Source organism: Malus domestica, chromosome 07 (genome assembly GCF_042453785.1).
Source record: "Malus domestica chromosome 07, GDT2T_hap1".
Lineage (NCBI taxonomy): Eukaryota > Viridiplantae > Streptophyta > Magnoliopsida > Rosales > Rosaceae > Malus > Malus domestica.
The window spans coordinates 34,586,158-34,608,284 of NC_091667.1; the positions used below are offsets into that span (position 1 = coordinate 34,586,158).

The following is a 22,127-nucleotide window of genomic DNA, read 5'->3' on the forward strand; positions in this document are numbered from 1 at the left end:
ACCATCTCCATTGAGCTGGCATGCATCAATGCTTTTCAATGCCTTGGATCTAAGCTGTTTTTAATTAACTCTCTATTATTTGTTGACTTTGGAGCACATCTTGCTCTCTAATCTCTATCCATAACACTCAAATTTATGCATATCACGTGATAGCAGAAAAAATTGGATGTTGTTTCGGTTACACGGTAGAATCTCGCAAGTTTTCTCATCAAAGATTTTAAACAGAAAAATTTAAGTACAACATAAAAATTTGTTTTGAAAATCGCAGCATTGCTATGTTAAATCATGAGAAAAAGAATATATGGTTAAAGTTTCTGAGAGACGGGCCATTGTCCACCGCTAAAGCATAGATATTGTCTTTATTTAACCACTCGTGCGATCTATAAGCACAGAGTTTTTATGGGGCCCTTTGGCATTATTCAGCAAAATGCAGCTCATCAGCATTCCTGCCGGATTCTGGAAGTCCTGTAATTCTTGTACCCACTTTGGCCAAAAATGTCAAAAGAGAAGAAAACATGTCATCCAGTTAGGTCCGGAAAAATCTTGAATATAATATAAACATTTTCAAACAGAAGGCCTCCATTCGTGTCACACTTCCACTTTAGTCAGACTCCACTGTGACTCTGTTCCTCCAACTCATCCTCACTCTCGCATGAGCTCCAGCCACCTTCCATGGACGCCGTTAACCTCCACTTTCTCTCTCTAACCCTGCTCTCTCTCCTCCACTTCTCGGCCTCCTTCACTCCCTCCGATAACTACCTCATCAACTGCGGCTCACCCTCCAACGCCTCCGTCTTCAACAGGGTCTTCTCGGCGGACCCTTACGAACCCGGAGCGGCGGGATCCATTTCGCTCACCGACCGAAACCCACCTCCGAGTTCGCCCGCCCTCTACCGCACGGCCAGAGTTTTCACCAGGGCTTCGAGCTACACCTTCAGCATCAAGAAATCCGGGACCCACTTGGTACGTTTTCACTTCTCGCCGTTTGTAGCTCAGGGTTTTGACTTGAAAGCTGCAAACTTTAGCGTTTCAGTTGATGGGTTTGTTCTGTTGAGAGAATTACATGTTAGGGACTCTGTGATTAGAGAGTTTGTGATGAGAATTGATGCAGATGTGGTTGAAATTGTGTTTGCGCCTGTGGGCGATTCTGGGTTTTGCTATGTAAATGCAATTGAAGTTTTTACAGCTCCTGAGGATCTTGTTCTTGATTACGGTGCTAAATTGGTGGGTGCGAATGTTGTGGAATACAAGAATCTTTCTTCACAAGTTTTAGAGACCCTTTATAGGATTAATGTTGGAGGTTCGAAATTGACACCTTTTAATGATACTTTGTGGAGGGATTGGGTCCCTGATGTCGATTATCTTGTTCTGAAATCGGCTGCGAAGCGCGCTTCCACCACGCATACTCCGAATTATCAGGGGGGCGGTGCAACTCGAGAGATTGCCCCGGATAATGTATACATGACTGCCCAGGAGATGAATACGGATAAGGCAATTACAGGTGCAAAGTTTAATCTCACATGGAAATTTCCCGTTAATACGAATTCCGGGCATTTGGTTAGGTTGCACTTCTGTGACATTGTTAGTCCTGCACTTAACTTGTTGTACTTTAATGTGTATATCAACGGGTATGCTGCGTATAGAGATGTTGATCTATCAGTGCTGGCAACCAACGTGCTTGCATCTCCTGTCTATATTGATTTTGTTGTGGATTCAGATAGTTCGGGGATGATAGATATCAGTGTTGGTCCTTCTGATCTGAGTGGTTCCATGAGGATTAATGCTATATTGAATGGGGCGGAGATCATGAAAATGGTGAATGCTTCCAATTTACGGGCTGGAACTGGGCGTAAGAAGAGAAGTATATGGATTTTGGTGGCCACAGTTGTTGGAGGCTTTGTTGTTCTGTGTTTTGCAATTGGTGTATTTCTGCTTGCTTTGAAACGCAGGAAGAAGAAACTGAAACCCCAACCTGCAGAAAGTGCCGTTTGGACACCTTTACATGTATATGGAGGTAGTTCAAACAGTAGAACGTCTGAAAGGACTACACTTGTGTCTCCAGGCACAAATGGATATCATTTCCTGAAAATCTCTTTTGCTGAATTACAGTTGGCGACAAACAATTTCGATAAAAGTCTAATTGTAGGCTCTGGTGGTTTTGGCATGGTTTACAAAGGGGTCCTGAAGGACAACACAAAGGTTGCCGTGAAGAGAGGTGTGCCTGGATCTAGGCAGGGCCTTCCAGAATTCCAGACTGAAATCACGGTTTTGTCCCAAATTCGCCACCACCACCTTGTATCACTTGTTGGGTATTGTGAAGAACAGTCTGAAATGATCCTAGTTTACGAATACGTGGAAAAGGGGCCGTTGAAGAAACATTTGTATGGTTCTGGGTTTCCACCTTTATCCTGGAAGCAACGGCTTGAAATATGCATTGGATCAGCAAGAGGTCTTCACTACCTTCATACAGGTTTTGCTCAAGGAATCATCCACCGTGACATTAAATCAACTAACATTTTGCTTGATGAGAATTATGTACCTAAGGTGGCTGATTTTGGTCTTTCAAGATCAGGTCCGTGTCTCAGTGAAACCCATGTAAGTACCGCTGTGAAAGGTAGTTTCGGGTATCTTGATCCTGAGTATTTCCGGAGGCAGCAGCTTACTGATAAGTCAGATGTGTATTCATTTGGGGTTGTGCTCTTTGAGGTTCTTTGCGCGAGACCTGCTGTGGATCCCTCAGTTGACAGGGAGCAGGTGAATCTAGGTGAATGGGCATTGGAATGGCAGAAAAAGGGCATGCTCGAGAAAATTATTGATCGCCACCTTGTTGGGAAGATCAAACCAAGCTCTTTGAAAAAGTTTGGAGAAACGGCAGAGAAATGTTTGGCTGAATATGGTGCGGATAGGCCAACCATGGGTGATGTATTATGGAATTTAGAATACGCGCTTCAGCTTCAGGAATCTCGACCGCGTGGAGAACAGCCTCAAGGCTGCGATATCAACGAGCCTCTAACGAACAGCATCGTTCCTGGAGATCCGTCTACCAATGTAAGAACAGAGGGAAATGATGGTAATGGTAGTTCGGAGATTAACACAAGCCTAGTTTTTTCTCAATTGATGACCAACGATGGCAGATAACTTCCGTGCTTGTGCACCAATATATTGATCATAGTACCATACAAGAATTTTACAAGATCACCTTACAACTACCACTGTGACAAGTCATACAGGTATACATCTTTCTAAGGTTCTCCCTCCTTCCACTGTTTATTCTTTTCTCATTTCTCTTACCACGATTATTATCCACGCAACTTTGTAATGAATTTCTGAGCTCTATCTTCCTCGCGTCGAGATGTTGTAGTATTTATCTTTTTCTATTCTACTGCTGTATAATGTATGCAAGTGAAGGAATTACAGAAGCTCCTCATGTTTGCTATCTGAAATAAACAACAACAAAACCTTATCTCACTAAGTGAGTCGTCGGCGTTTGCTGTCTGAAGTGTAAGAAATAATGTATTTGTTTCTAGCTGGCTAGCCAGCCGTTCTGCACTACAATGTCTTCAGTAATGCATTAGATTTGCTTGAGCAAATACCAAGTACCAATGTATGGTGTGAGAGAGATAGTGGAAAATCATGTCATTCAACTAAGTATCGAACTTAATTATGGTTTCGGCATCATTCATGCTGAGTTTGTAATCTCATGTGACAATAAACGTCAAACAAATCACTCAATTAAGTATTGAACTTGATTATCATATTGCAATATTCACGTGAATTGGACATGATATATTCCTCAACAAAGCATATACAAACAAAGCACTCAACTAAGTATCGAAGTAATTATCATTTTGCAACTTTCACGTGAATTAGATATGAATCATCCTCAACAAAACACAAGGATATGGTCCATAAAAATATTGATTGACCTATCATCATCCAAGTTGAAAACTTTGATAAAACGACATTGGATGCCAAATTTTGTTGCCAAGGTGAAAATCTGGTTCACGGGAAGGACAAGGGCATTACGGTAATTATAATAAATAGTGGGTATTTTTGCACATAGGACCACCACGACTCCAACCAATTCACCCAAAAGATTCACAACTCAAAGATTCTTGCCAACTCCGTAATTTTCTCAAACTTCCGGGGTCTGTTTCGTCTCCGAAATACAACCCTCCGTTTAAGTACAAAACCGATTAGAGTAGGAATCCGGGTCCTTACCGGATTATTTTTGTGAGGATCTTGAGAATCCGTGAATCAAGTCAATTCATTGTACATTTTGCGGTTATAAATCATTTTAAATATTTTTATTCAAAATTAAACACAAACAGTATCTGATAAAAATTGACCGTACGATATACAATGAACGATCATAATTCACGGATCCACATAATTCGTATCAAAAGGATCCGAAGATGATCCTATTGGTTTGAGTAGTTGCATACATGAACACACAAAAATAAAGAGCCACGAACACGTTCTTTCTCTTTAAGTTTAGCAAGAAAGAAATGGCACCATCGATTCCTTCGTCCTTGAAGAATTCGATTCCTCCGCTTTAAGTACAACTCGGTTCTTAAGACCAACAAGATCTTCAAGGATGGGCCTCGGCGGTGTCTTCCATACCGCCGTACATGTCCCTCTATTTCTATGATCTATCGCTTGCGTGCATGCATGCGTTCGTGTACTGCATGCACGGGCGAAATAATTATCAAGTGTCCTTAGTTAATTAACTTTGTTATGTACAATTGTACGTGTGATGTTTTTGTTGGGTTGTTGCTTGCAGGTGAAGCAAGCCAAGACAGAAATTGTATCAGCTGGGAAAGGGGCATATCGTTACCTTGTGGGGGCGACATGCATCATTTTGTGAAAGATTATAACCCAATTCCAAATCCCATTCAAAGGTTATATGTCTAATGGCATTGCTCCAATTTCAACCTGCCAAGAAATATTGACTTTCTTCATCATCAAACATCCATAATGATAATACATTTAATTATAGTTGGAAATTTTACAACATTCTCCATTTTTCTTCCTATTTCTTCGACTTCAATTAGAGCATGGCTTTGCAGAAAGTCAATTTTATATTCCATCATTCAAATAATTTCTTGAATGCCGAAAGCAACGAATGAACGGGGAACCGGAACTTAATTTTATGTGTAGTTTGTCAAAATTAATATTTTTTTTTTCATCAACGTGTTTGTGCTTTTAGGGTTTTTTCATATTTGATTCACAAATTATTATTAATTTTGGGAAGTGTCATTGGCACTCCAAAAATCTCATTCTACGCTCCTCACAAGTGTATTTTTCTTTCCAAATATAGAAAGTTTTGAGTGTAGAATGAGATTTTTGAAGTGCCAATAACAATTCCCTTAATTTTTTGCTTATTTTCAGCTATGTCTCCTTGAACTTTTTGTTAGTCTCACTTTGCCTCCTGTAGCTTAAAAGTCATCACTTTACTCTCTGAAACTCAAAATTCGTTCCACTTTGACTTGTGGGTTCTCTCCTCCCTAAAACTTATAGGCCGTCTTCTAAAACATATATGTGCAATAAATTTGATTATAAATTTCCATTATGCATCAACATTCGACAATCAGAGAATATTAATTTTAAAAGAAATTGAAGAAATGAAAAAAAAAAAAAAATTGATTAGCATGGGCATGTCTTACCTAAATCAATTCCACATAAGATAGATTTAAGGCAATGTGGGGGGAATTTTTGAGTTTTATAGAGATGGCTTTCAAGTTTCATGGGCAAACTGGGATCAAAATCAAGTTCTAGAGGGTAAAGTGAAACGAATTTTGAGTTTCAGGGATTAAAGTAGTGACTTTGAGTTACAAGGAGCAAAATGAGATTAAAATCGAGTTCTAAGGAGTCTTAATTTTTCATATGGGCTGTATTAACAACGTGTAGAGTGCTAATAAAAATCAATTACTATTGGTCCCTTAACTTTAATTCAACTGGAGAAATGGTCTCTCAACTTTAACCCAATTGGAGCAATGGTCCCTCAACTTTAACCCAATTGTAGCAATAACCCTTCCAACATAACTCATTTTGACAAAATTCTGACTAAGTTGACGAAATGGACCACCAATCTACATGTTTTGATGAGTTGAGGGACCCCAATTGTAGCAATAGTCATTCCAACATAACTTAAGGTCGTACCCAGTGCACAAGGCTCCCGCTTTACGCAGGGTCTGGGAGAGGTGAATGTCCATAACTACATATTTTGATGAGTTGATGGACCAATAATAATGAATTTTAGTTGAATAATCATTGTTTCAATTTAATTAAAATTAAGAGACAATTGCTACAATTTATTCTTTGGGTATCCTCGACTTGATATACAAAAAGAGTGATGCGACACTTATGGCCTACAAAACTAGCATTTCACTTTGAAGACGACCTGTTACAATAATGACTAAAATATCGATAATATCAGCGATATTATCGTTTTTCAGAGACACCGATATTTTCCCACGTATCCGTCTCATTATCGTCAAAATATCGCGATATTATCGAAAAATCGTCGTGGCTCCGTCGTCAGAAAGGCAGCCGAGGCTGCGTCGTCCCAGCTAGGGCTGGATCGGTATGGGATCCCGTTCCAAAAATGGTATCCCGAATCCCAAACCGATCCTTTTTGGGATGAAAATCCGAATCCCGATCCCAAACCGAAATTTCGGTATTCCCGAATTTCGGGATTCCCGAAATATTTTTGGGATTTCGGTATGGTTTCGGTTTTCAATTCAAAAAACATTTGGCTTCTTGTTAATGGAAGAAGCTGATAAATTAAATTAAATTCAATTCAAACCTGCAGATCGAGCACGCAAAGCAGAAAAGATTCAAACCTGCATATTAAGCATGCAAAGCAGAAAAGAAATCGAACATGCAAAGGAGAAATTGACCATGGAAATCCATAAATCCAAATCAACCAAATCCACATAAAATTAATCCAGAAATCCCCAGAAAATTAATCAAGAAATCCAAATCCAAATCAAAACAATCAAAAGCTCTAAATCGTAAATTCCTAATTTATAAATCCTCATTCGAACCCTAATTCAGAGAAAGCTTCAGAGAGGAAAGAGAAAGATATGGGTCGAGCTTCGAAGATTTGAGAGAGCTTTCGGCAGTAGCTCTTTACTCTCTCAGCTTCTCAACACGAAGAGTGCAGCTCTCTGCCTCAAGAGTCAAAACCAAACTCAAGAGCTTTCGGCAGTAGCTCCTTCCTCTCTCTTCTCCTATTTGCTTCTCAACATGAAGAGTGATGTTCTCTGCCCCATGAGTGATGCTCTCTGCCTCAAGTGCTGCTCTCTGCGCCTTCTGTTAGTGGGAGCCAAAAGGCTCCTGCTTTTGAGGTGGGAAGTCTGAACCGAAACCCAAAGCCAATTTGTGCCTTTCCCATTTTTTTAATAATATTTTGGTGCCTTCTGTGAGTGGAAGCCCAAATGCTCCTGCTTTTGACTTAGGAAGTGGGAACCGAAAGCTAAAGAAAAAAAACATTTCGGGATTTTGGGAATACCGAAAAAATGGGATTTGGAAACCAATCCCATACCGATTACTTCGGTATTTTTCGGGACGAGATTATCGATCTTCGGGATAATTTTGGTTTGGGATTTTTCGGTTTGGGTTCGGGATTTTTTCGGTTTGGTTTGGGATTTTTGGGATTTTTTCCAACCCTAGTCCCAGCTGCCCAGATCTCTCTCTGTAATCCAGGCTCAGACCCAAGATCTGTGCCTCAACGACGCCGATTCCCCCGCCGTTGTCGAAGTCGCGGCGAAAGAGCTCGCAGAACGGATCGCAGTTGTAGATCCAGAACCCGTGGTCTGTCCCTACGGCGAAGCAGGCGTGGTCTTGGTTGAAGTAAACGTGGAACAGAGACGGAGGCGAGCGCGGCGCCGGCGGGGCAGGCTCTGGGGGAGGAGGAGAATGGGTGGTTGTTGTGGAGGTTAAGGTTGGGGTTTGGGGGCAATTGGGGGTTATGGTGGTCGTCGCTAGAGTCAACGTCAGAGGTGGGGTTGTTGTCGGTAGGATCGGTGAGGAAGGCGGAGAAGGATCAAGAGAACTCGTCGGAGAGTTCCTGGGTTCACCGACGAGGCGGAAGACGTGGACGAGGAGGAAGGCGAAGGAGGATGAGAAAGCCATGTGGGAGAAGGATCGAGAAAGGTCTATGTGCGTGTGTGTGGGAGAAGGGAAAATAGAGAAGGATCGAGAATTCGAGAGATCTGTGTGTGTGTTTGTGGGAGAAGGGAGAGGGAAAAGAGAGAAGGATCCAGAGACAACTGACGTCTCTGTGTGCGTGTGTGATGGCGTGTGTGATCCCTGTGTGTGCGTGTGTGTGTGTCGGTGGTGTGTGTGTGTGTAGGTGGTGTGTGACGGTGTGAGAAAAGAAAAACATCTAAATAATTCAACTTTTACAGCTTTTAGGAATGGTATAATTTTCTACACTCACAATATTTGCCAGCTCGCTATATAATCAACTTGATAATGTTAAATCCATCATGCAATGCATTTCATTCCAATTTTTTGTGATAAACTAATAGATAATCGACTAAATAAACATCCTGCAAAGTTTCAATAAAAATTTCCAAGTTTTTCTTACAATTTCCGTGGTTTCCATATTATTTTTATCGATATCGATATTATCCCGATATTTCCATCGATATTTCCGTGTTTTCGGACTACCGATATTTCCGATATCATCAATATTTAATACCTTGGTTACAATTATTCAACAAAGTTTGTTTGAGAGTTTATTCCAAATTTAGGAGCCTAGCTGAGTAATAATATGTTCAATCAGATAAGAGCATCTTCAAAGTTAATGTCAAATTTTAAATATAAAATTCAAATTTGAAAGCTTATGCGGCACTTTTATTTATTTTTTTTCTTTTAGTTATTCATCCGATATGTCAAATTTAAACTATTATCTATTATATTATTTACTTTTCACAATTGTTATAAATATTTTTACAACAAAAAATAAATTATAAAATCCATTTACTGATCACTAAAAATAGATTTGAAATTGTTGTCATAGTACCACATAGGAATTTGCACTTTTATTTTTATACTGTTATAACTGATGTGAATTTTGTTATTTCTCCTTTTGGAGATGCTCTAAAGGGAGAGCGAAATTTAAATTGTCACTGCGACACTATTTTACATAATAAAAATATTATCTCGTACGCTTTAATTTTTTGACGCAATAATACATAATTAGATCAAAATATCGTCATTGTAATGTTGAAAACTCGAATCCTAACAAGTGCTAATATTTATCTTCATTTGTAAGTTGTAAGTGAGATTTTTTGTTAGATTATCACTAAAAATAAATTTAAACTACATTACTACTAACACATTACGAGACCTAGACAACTCTCTCATCCCTATAATGTGGATAATACTTTCGTTGGTAAACAAAAAAATGACAAAAACAATAAAAGACACAATGAGGAATAGTACGAAGCCGACGTCGGATGCCCAAATGTGTCGCAAGGCCGAAAAGATCTCAGATCACCGACGTCGACGGGTGCAGACTTTTCTTGGGGCACGGGAGCACTCACTCGTTCGAACAAGACAAGGGCAGGTCGGTCATTTGACAAAAAGCAGTCGGTGCCTTTTACCGTTAATAATTGCGTGGCGTGGGCACGTGGGCCCCACTTATCCAAGTCGTGCTAATCATAACCCGAGGTGCGCACCGCAGTGGCAGACAGACTGGACGGCTGCGCCAACGGCTGTCAGTTCCGTAATTTCTAGCAACTTCCGGGGTCTGTTTCGTGTCCGAGTTACCCCTCCGCCCGCGAAAATTACTTTTCGAACCCGGTTTCTGAGATTTTTTGTTAAACACACCCACCCGCACAGACAGAGACTTTCTCTCTCTAGACGCTTTCTCTCTCTAAAGTTGAAGAACTTGGACCAGTTTAGAGCGAGAAAGGAAAAGAAAAGGAAAGGAAAGAGAAAAGCAATTGAGCAAATCGAGACGAGAGAATATTCAAATCGTGAGGCAGCGAAAAGTGGTGTGCTTTTGTTCGAATTGAATTGAATTGCTTCGTTTCAGAGAGGATTAGGGTTTGTGATTCGAATTGGGAGGAGGGAGGGAGGGAGAGTTTTGGGTTGGGGATTTAGGGTTTTTGGTGAAGAATTTGGAGAACATGGCGGAGGTGGTGCTGCATATATACGATGTGACGAATAGTGGATCGGACAAGACGAATAGTACCATTCTGCAGATCAACAAGATCTTCAAAGACGGTATCGGCCTCGGCGGCATCTTCCACAGCGCCGTTCAGGTTCGTTTTCTCTCGTCTCTCTCGCGTACTCGCGCTTGCTCGTGTGTGTATGTATGTATGTAATGTGAAGTTAGATACGTAAATTTTGTATTGCTAGTGTAATTTTGGAGTGCTGTGAATTTGGAAGAGAGATCTTGGGTTTTTTTAGGCAATTGGAAATTTTCACTTTGATTCTGTGTGTGTATATGTTAATTGATTATAGAAATGACATGTTATGTATAGCTAATTAGTTACTAAATTTCTTGACAAGTTGTTTATCTTGTTGGTGATTGAGATTGCCTATATTATTGTGTTTGCGATTTATCAGTTTTGAAATTTACTGCTTTAGTTGCCTTAGTAGATGTTTCGCGGTATGATGGAAGTGCCTTATTGTTGAATTTCATGGTCAGCCAAGAAGCTCTCTTTTACGAAGAATGACTAAAGTTTGGTTCTTTGTTTTGTTACATAAGACCTTTTAACTGCGAAAATTAACAGATTTGTATGTAGTTTCGTTTAATTACTTATTTTCATATGGTATCTTCTTTGTCAGCAAAAAGTTCTGATCAAAGTTGTTTACGCTTCATTTGACAGGTTTATGGAGAGGATGAATGGTCATTTGGGTTCTGTGAACAAGGATCTGGTGTGTTTAGTTGCCCTTCTGGAAAAAATCCAATGTACACATATCGTGAAAGCATCGTCCTTGGGACAACAGATTGTTCGATCTTCAAGGTTAACCAAATCTTGAGGGAACTCAGTAGAGAGTGGCCTGGGTATTCGTATGACCTGTTATCAAAAAACTGCAATCACTTTTGTGATGAGCTTTGTGAAAGGCTTGGGGTGCCAAAGCTTCCAGGTAACTTTGTGAGATCGTAGGGTTTACTGGCTATACTAAAGATTTATATGCCATGCAAGTTGCAACTGAGTGTTTACTTGACCGACTATATGTACAATGGTCAGTGATTTCGTTCCTGTTTCATATATGGTGAACGTTATATTGAGATATTTTAATTGTGTTATTGTGACTTCCTTTTGTTCGGTGACTTCGCTATTGATATGCAAGTTGGTTGTTGTTTGGTCGTAATCTTGGTCAACTTACAAAATTGATAATAATGTTATGTGTACAAACTTGATAAGTCTAGGCTTAAGCTTTTTCTTAAGAATAAAAGAACTGTGCGTTTGAATATGAAAATGTAGTCTTGTAAATAGATACATGGCATGTATTCTTATAGCTTCTTTTACAGGTTGGGTTAATCGTTTTGCGCATGCTGGTGATGCTGCTATGGAAGTTGCAGGAAACACTGCAGTACGGGTGAGTTACTTTCAGAATGCATAACTTGTACAACCTTTTAGAATAACTTATCTTTCGGAGTCATTTTTGCTTATTGAAGTCTCATTGTCAGTTGATTGGATCTTCTTTTGTTGAAGTATTAGTTTTGTTTCACAATCCTTATTATTTACTATGGTATACATGATTCGGCTGCCGTTTTTATTGTAGGCATGTGTTTAGTGCATGGGTTTCAAGCACCAACCCTAGTTTTTGTAATGTGCTTTTTTTGTTTGGTCATTGGTTCTTCTAATATGCTAAATATCATATTTACATGAACGTTTTATCATCAATGGAAAAGGGCAATTTACAGCACAATAATCCAAAACATATCCAAGAGTCCCATGAAGAGACTATCATTACGGATGTGTTTAATTAAAGTTACCTACAGTCTTAGCACGGCCTACTTCTTTGTCGTCCTCTTTGCCTTTGTGCTCACAGTTCACTTTACTTTGATAATACTTTGGCGAGTTGCATGAGATGTGGATAACCATGCTTGCTTGACTTTGCCTCCAATCTTTCTGTTCGGCATTCAACTCATTGTTGGTGTGGCTTTAATAATAGTTTGCATAATCACATGAAATTTGGTTACTTGTTACCATGGTTTACAATAATTTCTTAATACTTTTGGTTGCTTCAGTGCTTGCATGTCTGATAGTTTTCCTGGGTCGTTGCAGTTTAGACAAGCGAAGACAGAGATTGTTACAGCTAGCAAAGTAGCATATCGTTTCCTTGTGGGTGTTACTAATAACGCCACAGCTTCTCCCGAGTCTGCAGGAAATTCAAACAGAGGTGCTCCTAGATTTCAAGCAGCTTGGTTCAAAAACCTAATCACCACAGGAGCAAAGCCATCTAGTAGTTCAGATCTCGAGACCAAGGAAGAAGATGCACTCCGGCAGCACCAGCAACCAGATGCAGAGCCGCAGCTGCAGCAGAATTCTCGGACATGGCAAAGTATGTAATTCCAAGGACACTTTGCCAATGTGCACTAGTCAAATCCAAGCAAAGGCCTTCGACGAGTCCACTCGTCGTGTACCAATGAAATGATTTCTTTTGTTTGTTGAACAGAATTATGCCCCCCCATTCATGTCCCCAAAGAACTGGAATATATTCATTAGATTGCTCAGCTGGTAGTTGGTTTCATTACATGATTTGATATATAGCTGAGTTTTCAAGAGAGTTAGGGAAGCTCTGATATGGTATTTGTTGAATGGTTAATTGTGCATATAAAATGATTTTCGCACACCCTTTTCTCATCAGACCCCTCTGTAGTTTGACTAGTTTTATGTAAATTATCTTATTTACTTGAACGTTTCTTTTAATTTGTTAGGGTATCCAATCTAAATCACTCTGAAACACCGATGGCTCGTTTGGTGCCTATGAGTGGATTGAATTATGGGAGTTTTAACGAAAAGCCCATGGTACTGTTCATTTCAATGAAAAACTACATTTTTACACTAAAAAATTAAATCTGATACTATTCACTTTACCTTTTATTTTGTCCTTATCGTTAAAATTCAAAGTTTTCAAATCATTTTCATTAGTTTTCCTTTGAATTATAAGCGTACTTATTTGAGGTACGTTTTAGAAACGAAGAAATTACATAGTAGGATTTATCATCAATGCGATGCCAGTCGAACCCAGGAGCTATTGAATTAGATGCAACACAAAATCAACAAGTGACTAGTCGACCGGCATAAATCACAATAATTTCATACCAGAAAAGATCTTAACATTATTGAAACTACATTAGTTTTGATACAATCCACAAAAAATATCGGAAAGATGAGTCAGCTGATGCCTCAAGGTCATGAAATGTCACTGCACGTAAAAAGATAGCAGCCCTCGACGGGAAAAGAGAAGAAGAAAACACAAGAGCATGACACTGCAACATTCTTCAAGCCGAAGAAGATACGCGTGTTTATGACAAACACCTAGTACACGTCCACGAAGTTATATACAGAACATTGTTGACGAAATACAGCTGAGGGCTCTTCCAGTAACATGGCAGCTTGACTGAAATGTCCATCTACCGTCTTAGCATTCCATCGAGCACAAGTGTGCCTTCATGTGCATCCTCCGCGATCTGTAGAGATGAAACAGCCTGCGCCGCAATGAGCCCAGCTGCAAATCCGGTGGTACCCCAACCTCCATCCTCACAAAATGATTCAGGGTACTCTCTTCCATAAGGCCCAGAAGAGAGCGACCATTCACTGTTCCCTAAGCCGCCCAACTTGTATCCCGATCTGTAAGCACTAGACACCCACCCAATCCTTTCGAGTGAACACTTTGCAGAGTCTTGATAAGGAAAGCGTGCCCTCCTTCCACCCATAAATAGGTCAACGTTGCCAGGACAATCCCAACGATTGAACACTTGATCTTTGTTCAGAACAATTTCACACGTTTCATCTGAGTCTTCTTCACCAAGTAGGACATGCAACGCAACAGCCTCGGCAATTGCAGCGCCTTCTTCATCAAGCCTCTGTTGCTCTTCTTTCTTCTTCTGTTTTTTCTTTTCTAGTTCAGAAATGATGGCTGCTGAAGTAGCAAGGGCTTTCTCCAAGCGCCTCTTCTTTTTCTCAGCCTGTTTTTGACGATCCAACTCGTCCTTCACCTGCTTTTTCTTAACTTTTCTCACAACAGGTTGCAATTTATTACACTCCATGTTATCCATTCGACTAACAACCTCCAAATTGTTGCCCTTGTTTAACTTGCCAAGAATTCCTCTAAAGTGTATACATTTTCCTATAACTGTGTTCCCTTAATTTTCTATATTAGTAAATAAACTTAATTATCTTCTTGTTGAAAACTAATATAATTACTATAATCCTAACAACTACACCCACTCAGGTCCGTAAGAGTACCTCATTTTGCGAATGATGCAATCCCAAACGGAAACAACAGGAGACAACCGAAGGGAAAACCGATATGCACTCACAGATCCACCCCTCGGCATCATTCTTCCTAATTTCCCACAACCCTTGCATTCACCCATCTTGAGCATACCAGAGGAACTGATCATCCAATACCAAATGTGGAAGCAATAACGAAACTTTGTTCCAAACAGCTCACATGGCCTTCCCTGCTGCAGACATAGTAAAGAGAGTAACAAGTTAAACCAAAACTTCTACCTCAGTAAACATTAAAATGCACACATAAAAGTAACGAAATATATAAACAAATAAGACACAGTTAACAGAAGTGCAACCCGTCTTGTAAAAATGTCTGAACATCGACAATCAGACGCCACAACCAACACCGAAAGAACCCAATTGAAAACATTTCAGAAAGCAGTTCAATTCCAATTTCAGTTTTGGGAATCCGAAAACAACTTATCCAATCTTCTCAAAAGAAAACAAAAAATAGACACAAATATCATTATCCAAAGAAACAACACATAATATCAAGATCATAGCCCAAAAGACTTAGCCGACCACAATAAGGAAAAAAACACCTCTTAATCATGACCATGGACATAGCACGGTGCGCCATTGAAAACGAAAATACACTCACAGGCAGAAGCACAAGCAACAAATGCAAGCAACATAAAACAGAAATGCATCCCCCTAATATATGCCTAACCCCAACAATCATCATAACTAAAAGTGAAGTCAAGCTTCCCAGAAAAGAGACCTGAATAACCGAAAACTGGATCTAAATAACGTCGTCATAGCCTCATAGACCTCACAAGCTAGATCCAAAATCCCAACAAACACTGAGTTAACAATCATTTCGATTAAGTGTAAAGATACACATCGGATACTTGTTAGTCATAAAGCTCTGGACCAAGAGTAGAGAAAAAGCTCACAAAAACAAGGGTTACCAATCGAGGCAACTCCGTAAACCCGCTTCGATTATGAATTACAAAACAACACCAATCCAATTAATCCAATCGTAATTGTATAGGTGAGATGATGAAATAACACAAAAAACCAACGAATAAGCTCTCTCACTCAATTTAATAACCACAAATTGAACTTCCACTCCATTTTCTCACCATCCAAACAGACTCTAGTATCCAATTCGTTCAAATCCACACTAAACCAAATAGATCCGTACAAAAAATCAGCACAGCTTCACAAATCCGTACAAATAACAGCGTGATCTAATCAATTCGGATACAGCAGCATCAAATTAAAACACCAATCAATCCAGATCCAGTAAAAAACTAATCCAAACAGATAAATCATAACAAAAATCAACAACCAAATCCAAATTCAAATACACGAAATCAAAGACTAACAGAGAGAGAAAGCGAACCAGATTGAAATCACAGGTAGAGGAAAGGGCCTCGAGCTCGGAATCTCATCCGCGGAATGACGAAATCGGAAAGAAAAAAATTGGGGAAGGAATCGGATTCCAGAGGGAGAAACGGACGAGGAAGAAACAGGGAGTTGGTGTCTGTTTTGATTTTGATAACCGACCGACTCGAGAGAGAGAGGGAGAGAGAGAAGGGGGGTAATCGTGTAATTTACGGATCAGTTGGGGACACGTGGCGGGAGGACGGGGGAGTTGATCTTTGAAAGGGTAAAATTCTGGAATATCTGACTTTTCTTTGGTCTTTTGGGATTAGGTTGGTTGGGGGGCGAGGCAATCAATGGGTGCCACTTGCTTTCCGTCAAAGTGTTCCTATTGGCTTGTTTATTTGACGGTGTGGATTACAGATCTGAAGTTTATGGATTTGGATCGACGGTGAGGATTCTAGTACAGGAATATGAAGGTGGGGCTGTGATGTAGATGGGGTAATGGCATGGCAGAAGGCCTGTACATTGGGCCTATTCCTAGGAAGAAGGAGGTGGGACTCAATAAATATCAGAACTGCTTTCAAATGACTTGTAACCACTCTAACAACAACTAAGTTCTATTGCACTAAGTGAAGTTGACTGCATAAATTAAACACCAAAGCGTTCGATTTTGTCCTGAGTTTTTTTGTTAACTTCAAGTACGTCATATTTATTCTTGTAGTCTATTTCCAAATCTTTCTATATCTTTCTCTATCTGTTTTGCCCTAAGCGTCTGTGACATACAAAAATATTGTAAAAGCTAAAAATTGAAATTTTTAACAAAAAAAATAGGAGGAATAACTCACCATTTTTAATTGTGTTTGCAAATTTCTACAAAAAGTTGCCATAAAAATAGTTTTGGTGACATTTTCATCGTATCATAGTTAATGTTTTAGATGTTCTGATTGAAAAATTCCATTCTCGTACCGTTCTTGCCTCCACTAGTATTTTTAATTGGTTTTACGAATTTTTACAAAAAAAATCATCATAAAGTCATATTTCGTTCAATTTTGAATGAATCAATTTGCAAATTTTGATGTGTAAAATTATTAATTGGTATGATGAAGGTAAATTAGGTTCATTAATTTACACAATTGCCTTGTTGAAGTGTTATTTTTGTCACAGAATGAGATCCACTCTTGATTTATTTGTCCAGAGCCTGCATATCGAGAAATTCAAATCATTCGAGAGACAGGAAAGAGATCTGAGTCACTCAAATTTTTTATTTTGTAAAGTGCTTCAATGAGATTGTATAAGAGCAAGTCCACCCTAAAGGCTTTGTGCCAGCACCCAGCGTATTTATCCACTTAAATGAACAGTAATAGATCACAGTAATAGGCAATAACATCTCCATCCCTAAAAATACGCTGGCACCCAGCCCATCTAATATTATATTATTTTATTCATAACAATTAATATTTTATCATTTAATTTATTTTTTCTTCTTTCTTCCTTTCACTCTCAGGTCCTTTCTGTCTCTCTCTCTCTCTCTTATCTATTTTTTCTCCCTCTCTCTTTTCCAGCTCACTGCTGTGAGCTTTCCTTCTGCTTCCTCTTCAAAATCTTCAACAAATCAAACACAAAATATTATTTTTGTAATCCTTAGAGCTCAAGGAACCCAACCATGGCCTTGCATGCGGCATCGGTGCATGATGCGAGGTCCTACCATTGAAGCCGAGAGCTTGAGATCTCCTCAGATCTCTCTCCCCTTGTTCGCTTTTGTGGGTCCAAGGGTTTCGGTGTTGCTAGATCTCTCTCAGCGATTCGAATCCCTCTCCGAGTTCGAACGCTCTCTCTCTGCGATTCCATCCCTGATGTCTCTCTCTCTCTCCGAATCCTTGACCCCGAATAAAAAATTAAAAAAAAGTGTCTGACGCCACGCTGGCGTCAGCATGGCATCAGATGACCCGGTCCCCAAGTCTGTCAATTTTAGGCTGGCCTAGAGACCAGCTTGGGCTGGGTGCCAGTCAATCCCGTGGGCTGGAGTGAATTGGATGTGTGCCGAGCCAGTTTTTTGACTAGGTGTTGGGCTATTCCACCTTCGGTGGACTTGCTCTAATAAAAACCATCTCTCGGTCCACATGCACATGACATATAGATGCTGAGTGTATCTCAAATTCTCAATCCCTCTCTCAAAGCAAGTTCACTAACAAATGAACTGGCCCAAAGTCCACTTTTCCATCCTAGTCCCCCCAAAACTCACTTCACCCCACCCAATAGGCTGGCCTAAAATGGAGACCAGCTTTGAGCCCAACACATAATGAACTGAGCAAGAAACCGAGCCATCTGACGTCTACCATGTGAACCCCTTTTTTATTGTGCTAGGCGCGTAGAAAACACACACACATGGGCACGCGTTGCAGATAACTCGCAAAGGGGGGGCTCGCTGTGCAAGCACACTACGAGATGTTGGGCGTGGGGATACATGGCGCATTCGTGTCCGTTGGATTTCCAACGTTAAAAAAAATTGATATTCAAACCCAACAGCTTGTGATGTGGCATAATCTTGACTGTTCAATTTTCAGATCAACGGTCCAGATTTTTTGGCCAAATTTTTTTTAAAATAAATAAATGAATGTCAGAAATTAATAATTTTTTTATTATAAATAAAGAAAATGTCAAAAATTAAAAATACAATTACTATTTTATAATAAAAATTAATAATATTTTAATAAAAATTGACTAGGCTATTTAATTTAGAGGCAGAAATGCACTTCACCCATTACAATTTATTTGGATGGATTGAATAGATTCTTACCCGACTTGATTTTTAGGGTGGACTTGCCCTTACAACAACTCTCCCTTTTGCTCAATAGTCGACGATCACTCGCAGTCGCAGAGTCCCCAGACTCCCCACCAAAATGTTCACCTTCATCGCCTTCCTTTCGTTTTGATGATCCCACCTGATCTCATCATCCAAGGGCCACAAAAGCCGCAATGCTCTCTCTTCAACTCCTGCCCGCCCTCCTCAGCCCCAAGCCCTCTTCCTCCCTCACCGCCGCAAACCCACCAAAAACCTTTAAACCCAAAACCCTAAAACCCAAACCTTCTCCCACCTTCACAGTCCGCGCCATCCTCCAATACAACAGGAAGCCCCAATTGTCCGGCGACACCCCCCGCGTCGTCGTCATCACCTCTGGAAAAGGAGGCGTCGGCAAGACCACCACCACCGCCAATGTCGGCCTCTCCCTCGCCCGCCTCGGCTTCTCTGTCGTCGCCATCGACGCCGACGTCGGCCTCCGCAACCTCGACCTCCTGCTCGGCCTCGAGAACCGCGTCAACTACACCGTCGTCGAGGTCCTCAACGGCGACTGCCGCCTCGACCAGGCGCTCGTCAGGGACAAGCGTTGGTCCAACTTCGAATTGCTCTGCATCTCAAAGCCCCGGTCCAAATTACCAATGGGGTTCGGCGGCAAGGCCCTGGTCTGGGTCGTCGACGCTTTGAAAGCCAGGCAAGAGGGCTGCCCGGACTTCATCCTCATCGACTGCCCCGCCGGAATCGACGCCGGCTTCATCACCGCCATTACGCCGGCCAATGAGGCCGTGCTGGTGACCACGCCGGACATCACGAGCTTGAGAGACGCTGACAGAGTCATTGGGCTGCTGGAGTGTGATGGGATTAGGGATATAAAGATGATGGTGAACCGGGTCCGGACAGATATGATCAAGGGGGAGGACATGATGTCCGTGCTCGATGTGCAGGAGATGTTGGGATTGGCATTGTTGGGGATGATTCCGGAGGACACGGAGGTCATCAGAAGCACCAACAGAGGGTACCCTCTGGTTTTGAATAGGCCGCCTACATTGGCAGGACTGGCTTTCGAGCAGGCGGCGTGGAGGCTTGTTGAGCAGGATAGTATGCAGGCTGTCATGGTGGAGGAAGAGCCCAAGAAGCGTGGCTTCTTCTCGTTTTTCGGAGGGTAGGAAGTGCTGCAGGTGAATGTTCAGCAGTAGAGGGAAGTTAGTGATAGCTTGAATTTTAGATTTCTAGTTTTTATTTTTAGGGAACGCAAGAATTAATGTGATGCATTTGCTTCGGTTGAGAAACAAGTAAAATTGGTACCTGTCTTTCGAATATCCCGGATTGAAAAGTTTCATGCTTGATCTTTACCATTGATGAATTTGTTACTGAAGAGCTCTTTTTCGTTGCACCGATACAAAACGCTTTAACTTCCAACCCAATCACTTTCATCTGTTGGCTCCCGCTTCTCCTCTTCACTACAAGTTCTTATGGTGCTCTCTTTCAGCCAAGTCGAAGCTTTTGCTTCCTCCAAACAATTTTCTTCCTGTAGTTGCTTCTCCATCTAACCAAATTCACTGCATACGAAAGAGTAGCTACAAACGGGTTACTTTGCTTCTCCACACCCTGTAAAGCCACCAAACCTCATGTTCAACAATCTTCAAATCATCCGGTTACCAGAATCCTTCGTAGGTAACCATTTGGGGCATGAACGAGTTTTCTTTTGATCCCGACATGATAATTTTTATCTTTTCAAGTCATGTTTTGTGTGCATTTCAGAAACAAATGTGTTCTAAACAATTTGAAAACACTGGTATTACCAAAGAAGGGATGCATTCAGATGGCGGGCCAATTACAGTAGCAGCTAACTCCCTCCCACCAACATTCTGGACATCTATTTCTCTAGCAGCATAAAACCGTGTGTCCAGGCAACATACCTCTGTGACTACGGCTTGATCTGCACCACGGAGGGCATTAGCGAAGTCATCCTTCATTGCTGCTAAACGACTGCAAACATATCACCAATCAGTCCAGCGCGATTATATGAATCGTGCTAATGATACCAGAAACTGTGCTAAAAGGGACTCTGCGTTGTTCTCATCTTGCGTGGATACCTGTACATATGAGGCTGGAATACGACCATAGGAGACTTGACAGGGAACCTCGGGCGTGCAGCTTGAATAACTGCACTAACTTCTGATGGATGATGAGCATAATCGTCATATATACAGTTGCACACAATCTACAAACTCGGCCTCGCACAACTACTGGAGTAACACTTTGGAATTCAGATTTAGGTGTTATATATTAGACACCAAAAAGGTTCTAATTGCTTCAAATCAAATACCAATTAGCAGAGATGTATTCACACAGGAACTCCGACGGACATTGCATACAAAAGCAGCTTCAGGTAATCTCGAGGCGCCACTCCCGTGTATATTAGCCACCGAATGGCCTGTGTGCAACAATGCCCCTGCTTCCTGCAGCCCGTCCACGAAGCTACTCCAAGCAATATCCGAGCCGCTAACCTCATAACCCTACGAAAAAATTCAAAGAAAAAGTGTGGAAATTCAAGAAACCTGAAAATTGTGCAGTTCTATGTAGTCTATTACACTCATTGAAATTGACCCAAGTCAAATGACATTGTAATAGTTCCATCTCGTTTTTATTGTTTCCTGAACTAAAGAATTGCACTGTTTTCTTTCATTTTCTATCATTTGCCGACATTCTCTCAGCAACCAAACAGAGAAATAAGGCTTCAATCAAGCTTCACTTTACCTGTTTTAGGGCAAGCATGGCCAGCGCAGACAATCCGCAACCTCCAATCCCCCACAAAGTGAATCAGTCCGAGAACGCCGTCGAGATTGAGATGCTGCCGCCGCTATTTTTACTCGAGGATCGCACGGATTTCGACATTCGATTGCTTTTGCACTGGACAAAGCTCTCCCTGATAAATATCTAGAAGTTGATCTTGGATCTGCGGATGATATTGGCGGGAAAATGGAGGGTTTTGGACGTTGATATTGCCGGGAAATCCATCGGTGTGACACTGACACAGATTTTCCCGGGAAAGTGACGGGTTTTGAAGTTGGATCGTGGATTCGTACATAGAAACGGATGGTTTAACAATCTGAAATGGGCTATAAAGCCCATTATATCGGCCCAATAACTCCCAATCCTTCTTTTTTACTTAAGTTGATATCCAAAAGGCCCAGTTTACCTTTTTTTATTTTTCAACTTCAAACAATGTGTTTCATTTTCTAACATGATACTCTCCGGATCCTTTTGGTGAAAATCCTGAGGATTTTTTAAATTGTGTCCGTTCATCGTACATCATGCAGTTAATTTTTGTCAATTACTGTTTGTGTTTAATTTTAAATAAAAATATTTCAAATGATTTCTAACAGCACAATGTACGATGAACGGATCTCCAGAATCCTCACAAAGAGGATCTAGTAAGGATCCGAATTATGATTTTTATTATCTAAAGCAATACAGTCAAGTTTGTAGCTTCTTTTCAC

At 40.7% G+C, this 22,127-nt stretch overlaps 5 protein-coding genes across 9 annotated transcripts; 3 read left to right on the forward strand and 2 right to left on the reverse strand.

Moving 5' to 3' along the window:
• Positions 1-313: 313 nt before the first annotated feature.
• Positions 314-3,468, forward strand: LOC103439799 (probable receptor-like protein kinase At5g24010). The gene has a single exon (XM_008378414.4). It carries the CDS (start codon positions 673-675, stop codon positions 3,136-3,138), a length of 2,466 nt encoding a protein of 821 aa, XP_008376636.1. The 5' UTR covers positions 314-672; the 3' UTR covers positions 3,139-3,468.
• Positions 3,469-9,697: 6,229 nt separating this feature from the next.
• Positions 9,698-12,826, forward strand: LOC103439798 (deSI-like protein At4g17486). Its single transcript, XM_008378413.4, has 4 exons — positions 9,698-10,280; positions 10,851-11,112; positions 11,501-11,568; positions 12,261-12,826. The coding sequence occupies exons 1-4, from the start codon at positions 10,146-10,148 to the stop codon at positions 12,543-12,545; spliced, it is 750 nt and encodes a 249-aa protein (XP_008376635.1). The 5' UTR covers positions 9,698-10,145; the 3' UTR covers positions 12,546-12,826.
• A 450-nt stretch (positions 12,827-13,276) lies between these two features.
• LOC103439796 (uncharacterized) lies at positions 13,277-16,134 on the reverse strand. Of its 2 annotated transcripts, none has more exons than XM_017333416.3 (2): positions 15,844-16,134; positions 13,277-14,665 (listed from the first exon to the last, which is right to left on the reverse strand). In XM_017333416.3, exon 2 carries the CDS (start codon positions 14,255-14,257, stop codon positions 13,613-13,615), a length of 645 nt encoding a protein of 214 aa, XP_017188905.2. In that variant the 5' UTR covers positions 14,258-14,665; positions 15,844-16,134; the 3' UTR covers positions 13,277-13,612. The 2 variants fall into 2 exon arrangements, with proteins under 2 accessions (XP_017188905.2, XP_017188904.1); XM_017333415.3 differs by having other exon boundaries at positions 13,277-14,668; positions 15,844-16,110.
• Positions 16,135-18,493: 2,359 nt separating this feature from the next.
• Positions 18,494-21,683, reverse strand: LOC139197619 (uncharacterized). Of its 4 annotated transcripts, none has more exons than XM_070825506.1 (6): positions 21,385-21,683; positions 21,062-21,143; positions 20,721-20,790; positions 20,544-20,613; positions 19,930-20,232; positions 18,494-19,796 (listed from the first exon to the last, which is right to left on the reverse strand). In XM_070825506.1, exons 1-5 carry the CDS (start codon positions 21,400-21,402, stop codon positions 20,110-20,112), a joined length of 363 nt encoding a protein of 120 aa, XP_070681607.1. In that variant the 5' UTR covers positions 21,403-21,683; the 3' UTR covers positions 18,494-19,796; positions 19,930-20,109. The 4 variants fall into 4 exon arrangements, with proteins under 4 accessions (XP_070681607.1, XP_070681605.1, XP_070681608.1 ...); XM_070825504.1 differs by having other exon boundaries at positions 19,930-20,183; positions 20,721-20,873; positions 20,954-21,143; XM_070825507.1 differs by lacking the exon at positions 21,385-21,683 and having other exon boundaries at positions 20,427-20,613; positions 20,721-20,873; positions 20,954-21,092.
• LOC103439794 (septum site-determining protein minD homolog, chloroplastic-like) lies at positions 18,804-19,941 on the forward strand. The gene has a single exon (XM_008378408.4). The coding sequence runs from the start codon at positions 18,804-18,806 to the stop codon at positions 19,788-19,790; it is 987 nt and encodes a 328-aa protein (XP_008376630.1). The 3' UTR covers positions 19,791-19,941.
• Positions 21,684-22,127: the final 444 nt, after the last annotated feature.

Excerpts from the sequence above, each read along its gene's own strand:
- LOC103439794 (XM_008378408.4), top strand. The coding sequence starts at position 18,804 with ATGCTCTCTCTTCAACTCCTGCCCGCCCTCCTCAGCCCCAAGCCCTCT.
- LOC139197619 (XM_070825504.1), bottom strand. Across the intron at positions 20,874-20,953 it reads GAATACATCTCTGCTAATTG|TAGTTGTGCGAGGCCGAGTT; the intron begins GTATTTGATTTG and ends GTGTTACTCCAG.
- LOC103439798 (XM_008378413.4), top strand. The coding sequence starts at position 10,146 with ATGGCGGAGGTGGTGCTGCATATATACGATGTGACGAATAGTGGATCG. Across the intron at positions 11,113-11,500 it reads TGGGGTGCCAAAGCTTCCAG|GTTGGGTTAATCGTTTTGCG; the intron begins GTAACTTTGTGA and ends CTTCTTTTACAG. Across the intron at positions 11,569-12,260 it reads CAGGAAACACTGCAGTACGG|TTTAGACAAGCGAAGACAGA; the intron begins GTGAGTTACTTT and ends GGGTCGTTGCAG.
- LOC103439799 (XM_008378414.4), top strand. The coding sequence starts at position 673 with ATGGACGCCGTTAACCTCCACTTTCTCTCTCTAACCCTGCTCTCTCTC.
- LOC103439796 (XM_017333416.3), bottom strand. The coding sequence starts at position 14,257 with ATGGATAACATGGAGTGTAATAAATTGCAACCTGTTGTGAGAAAAGTT.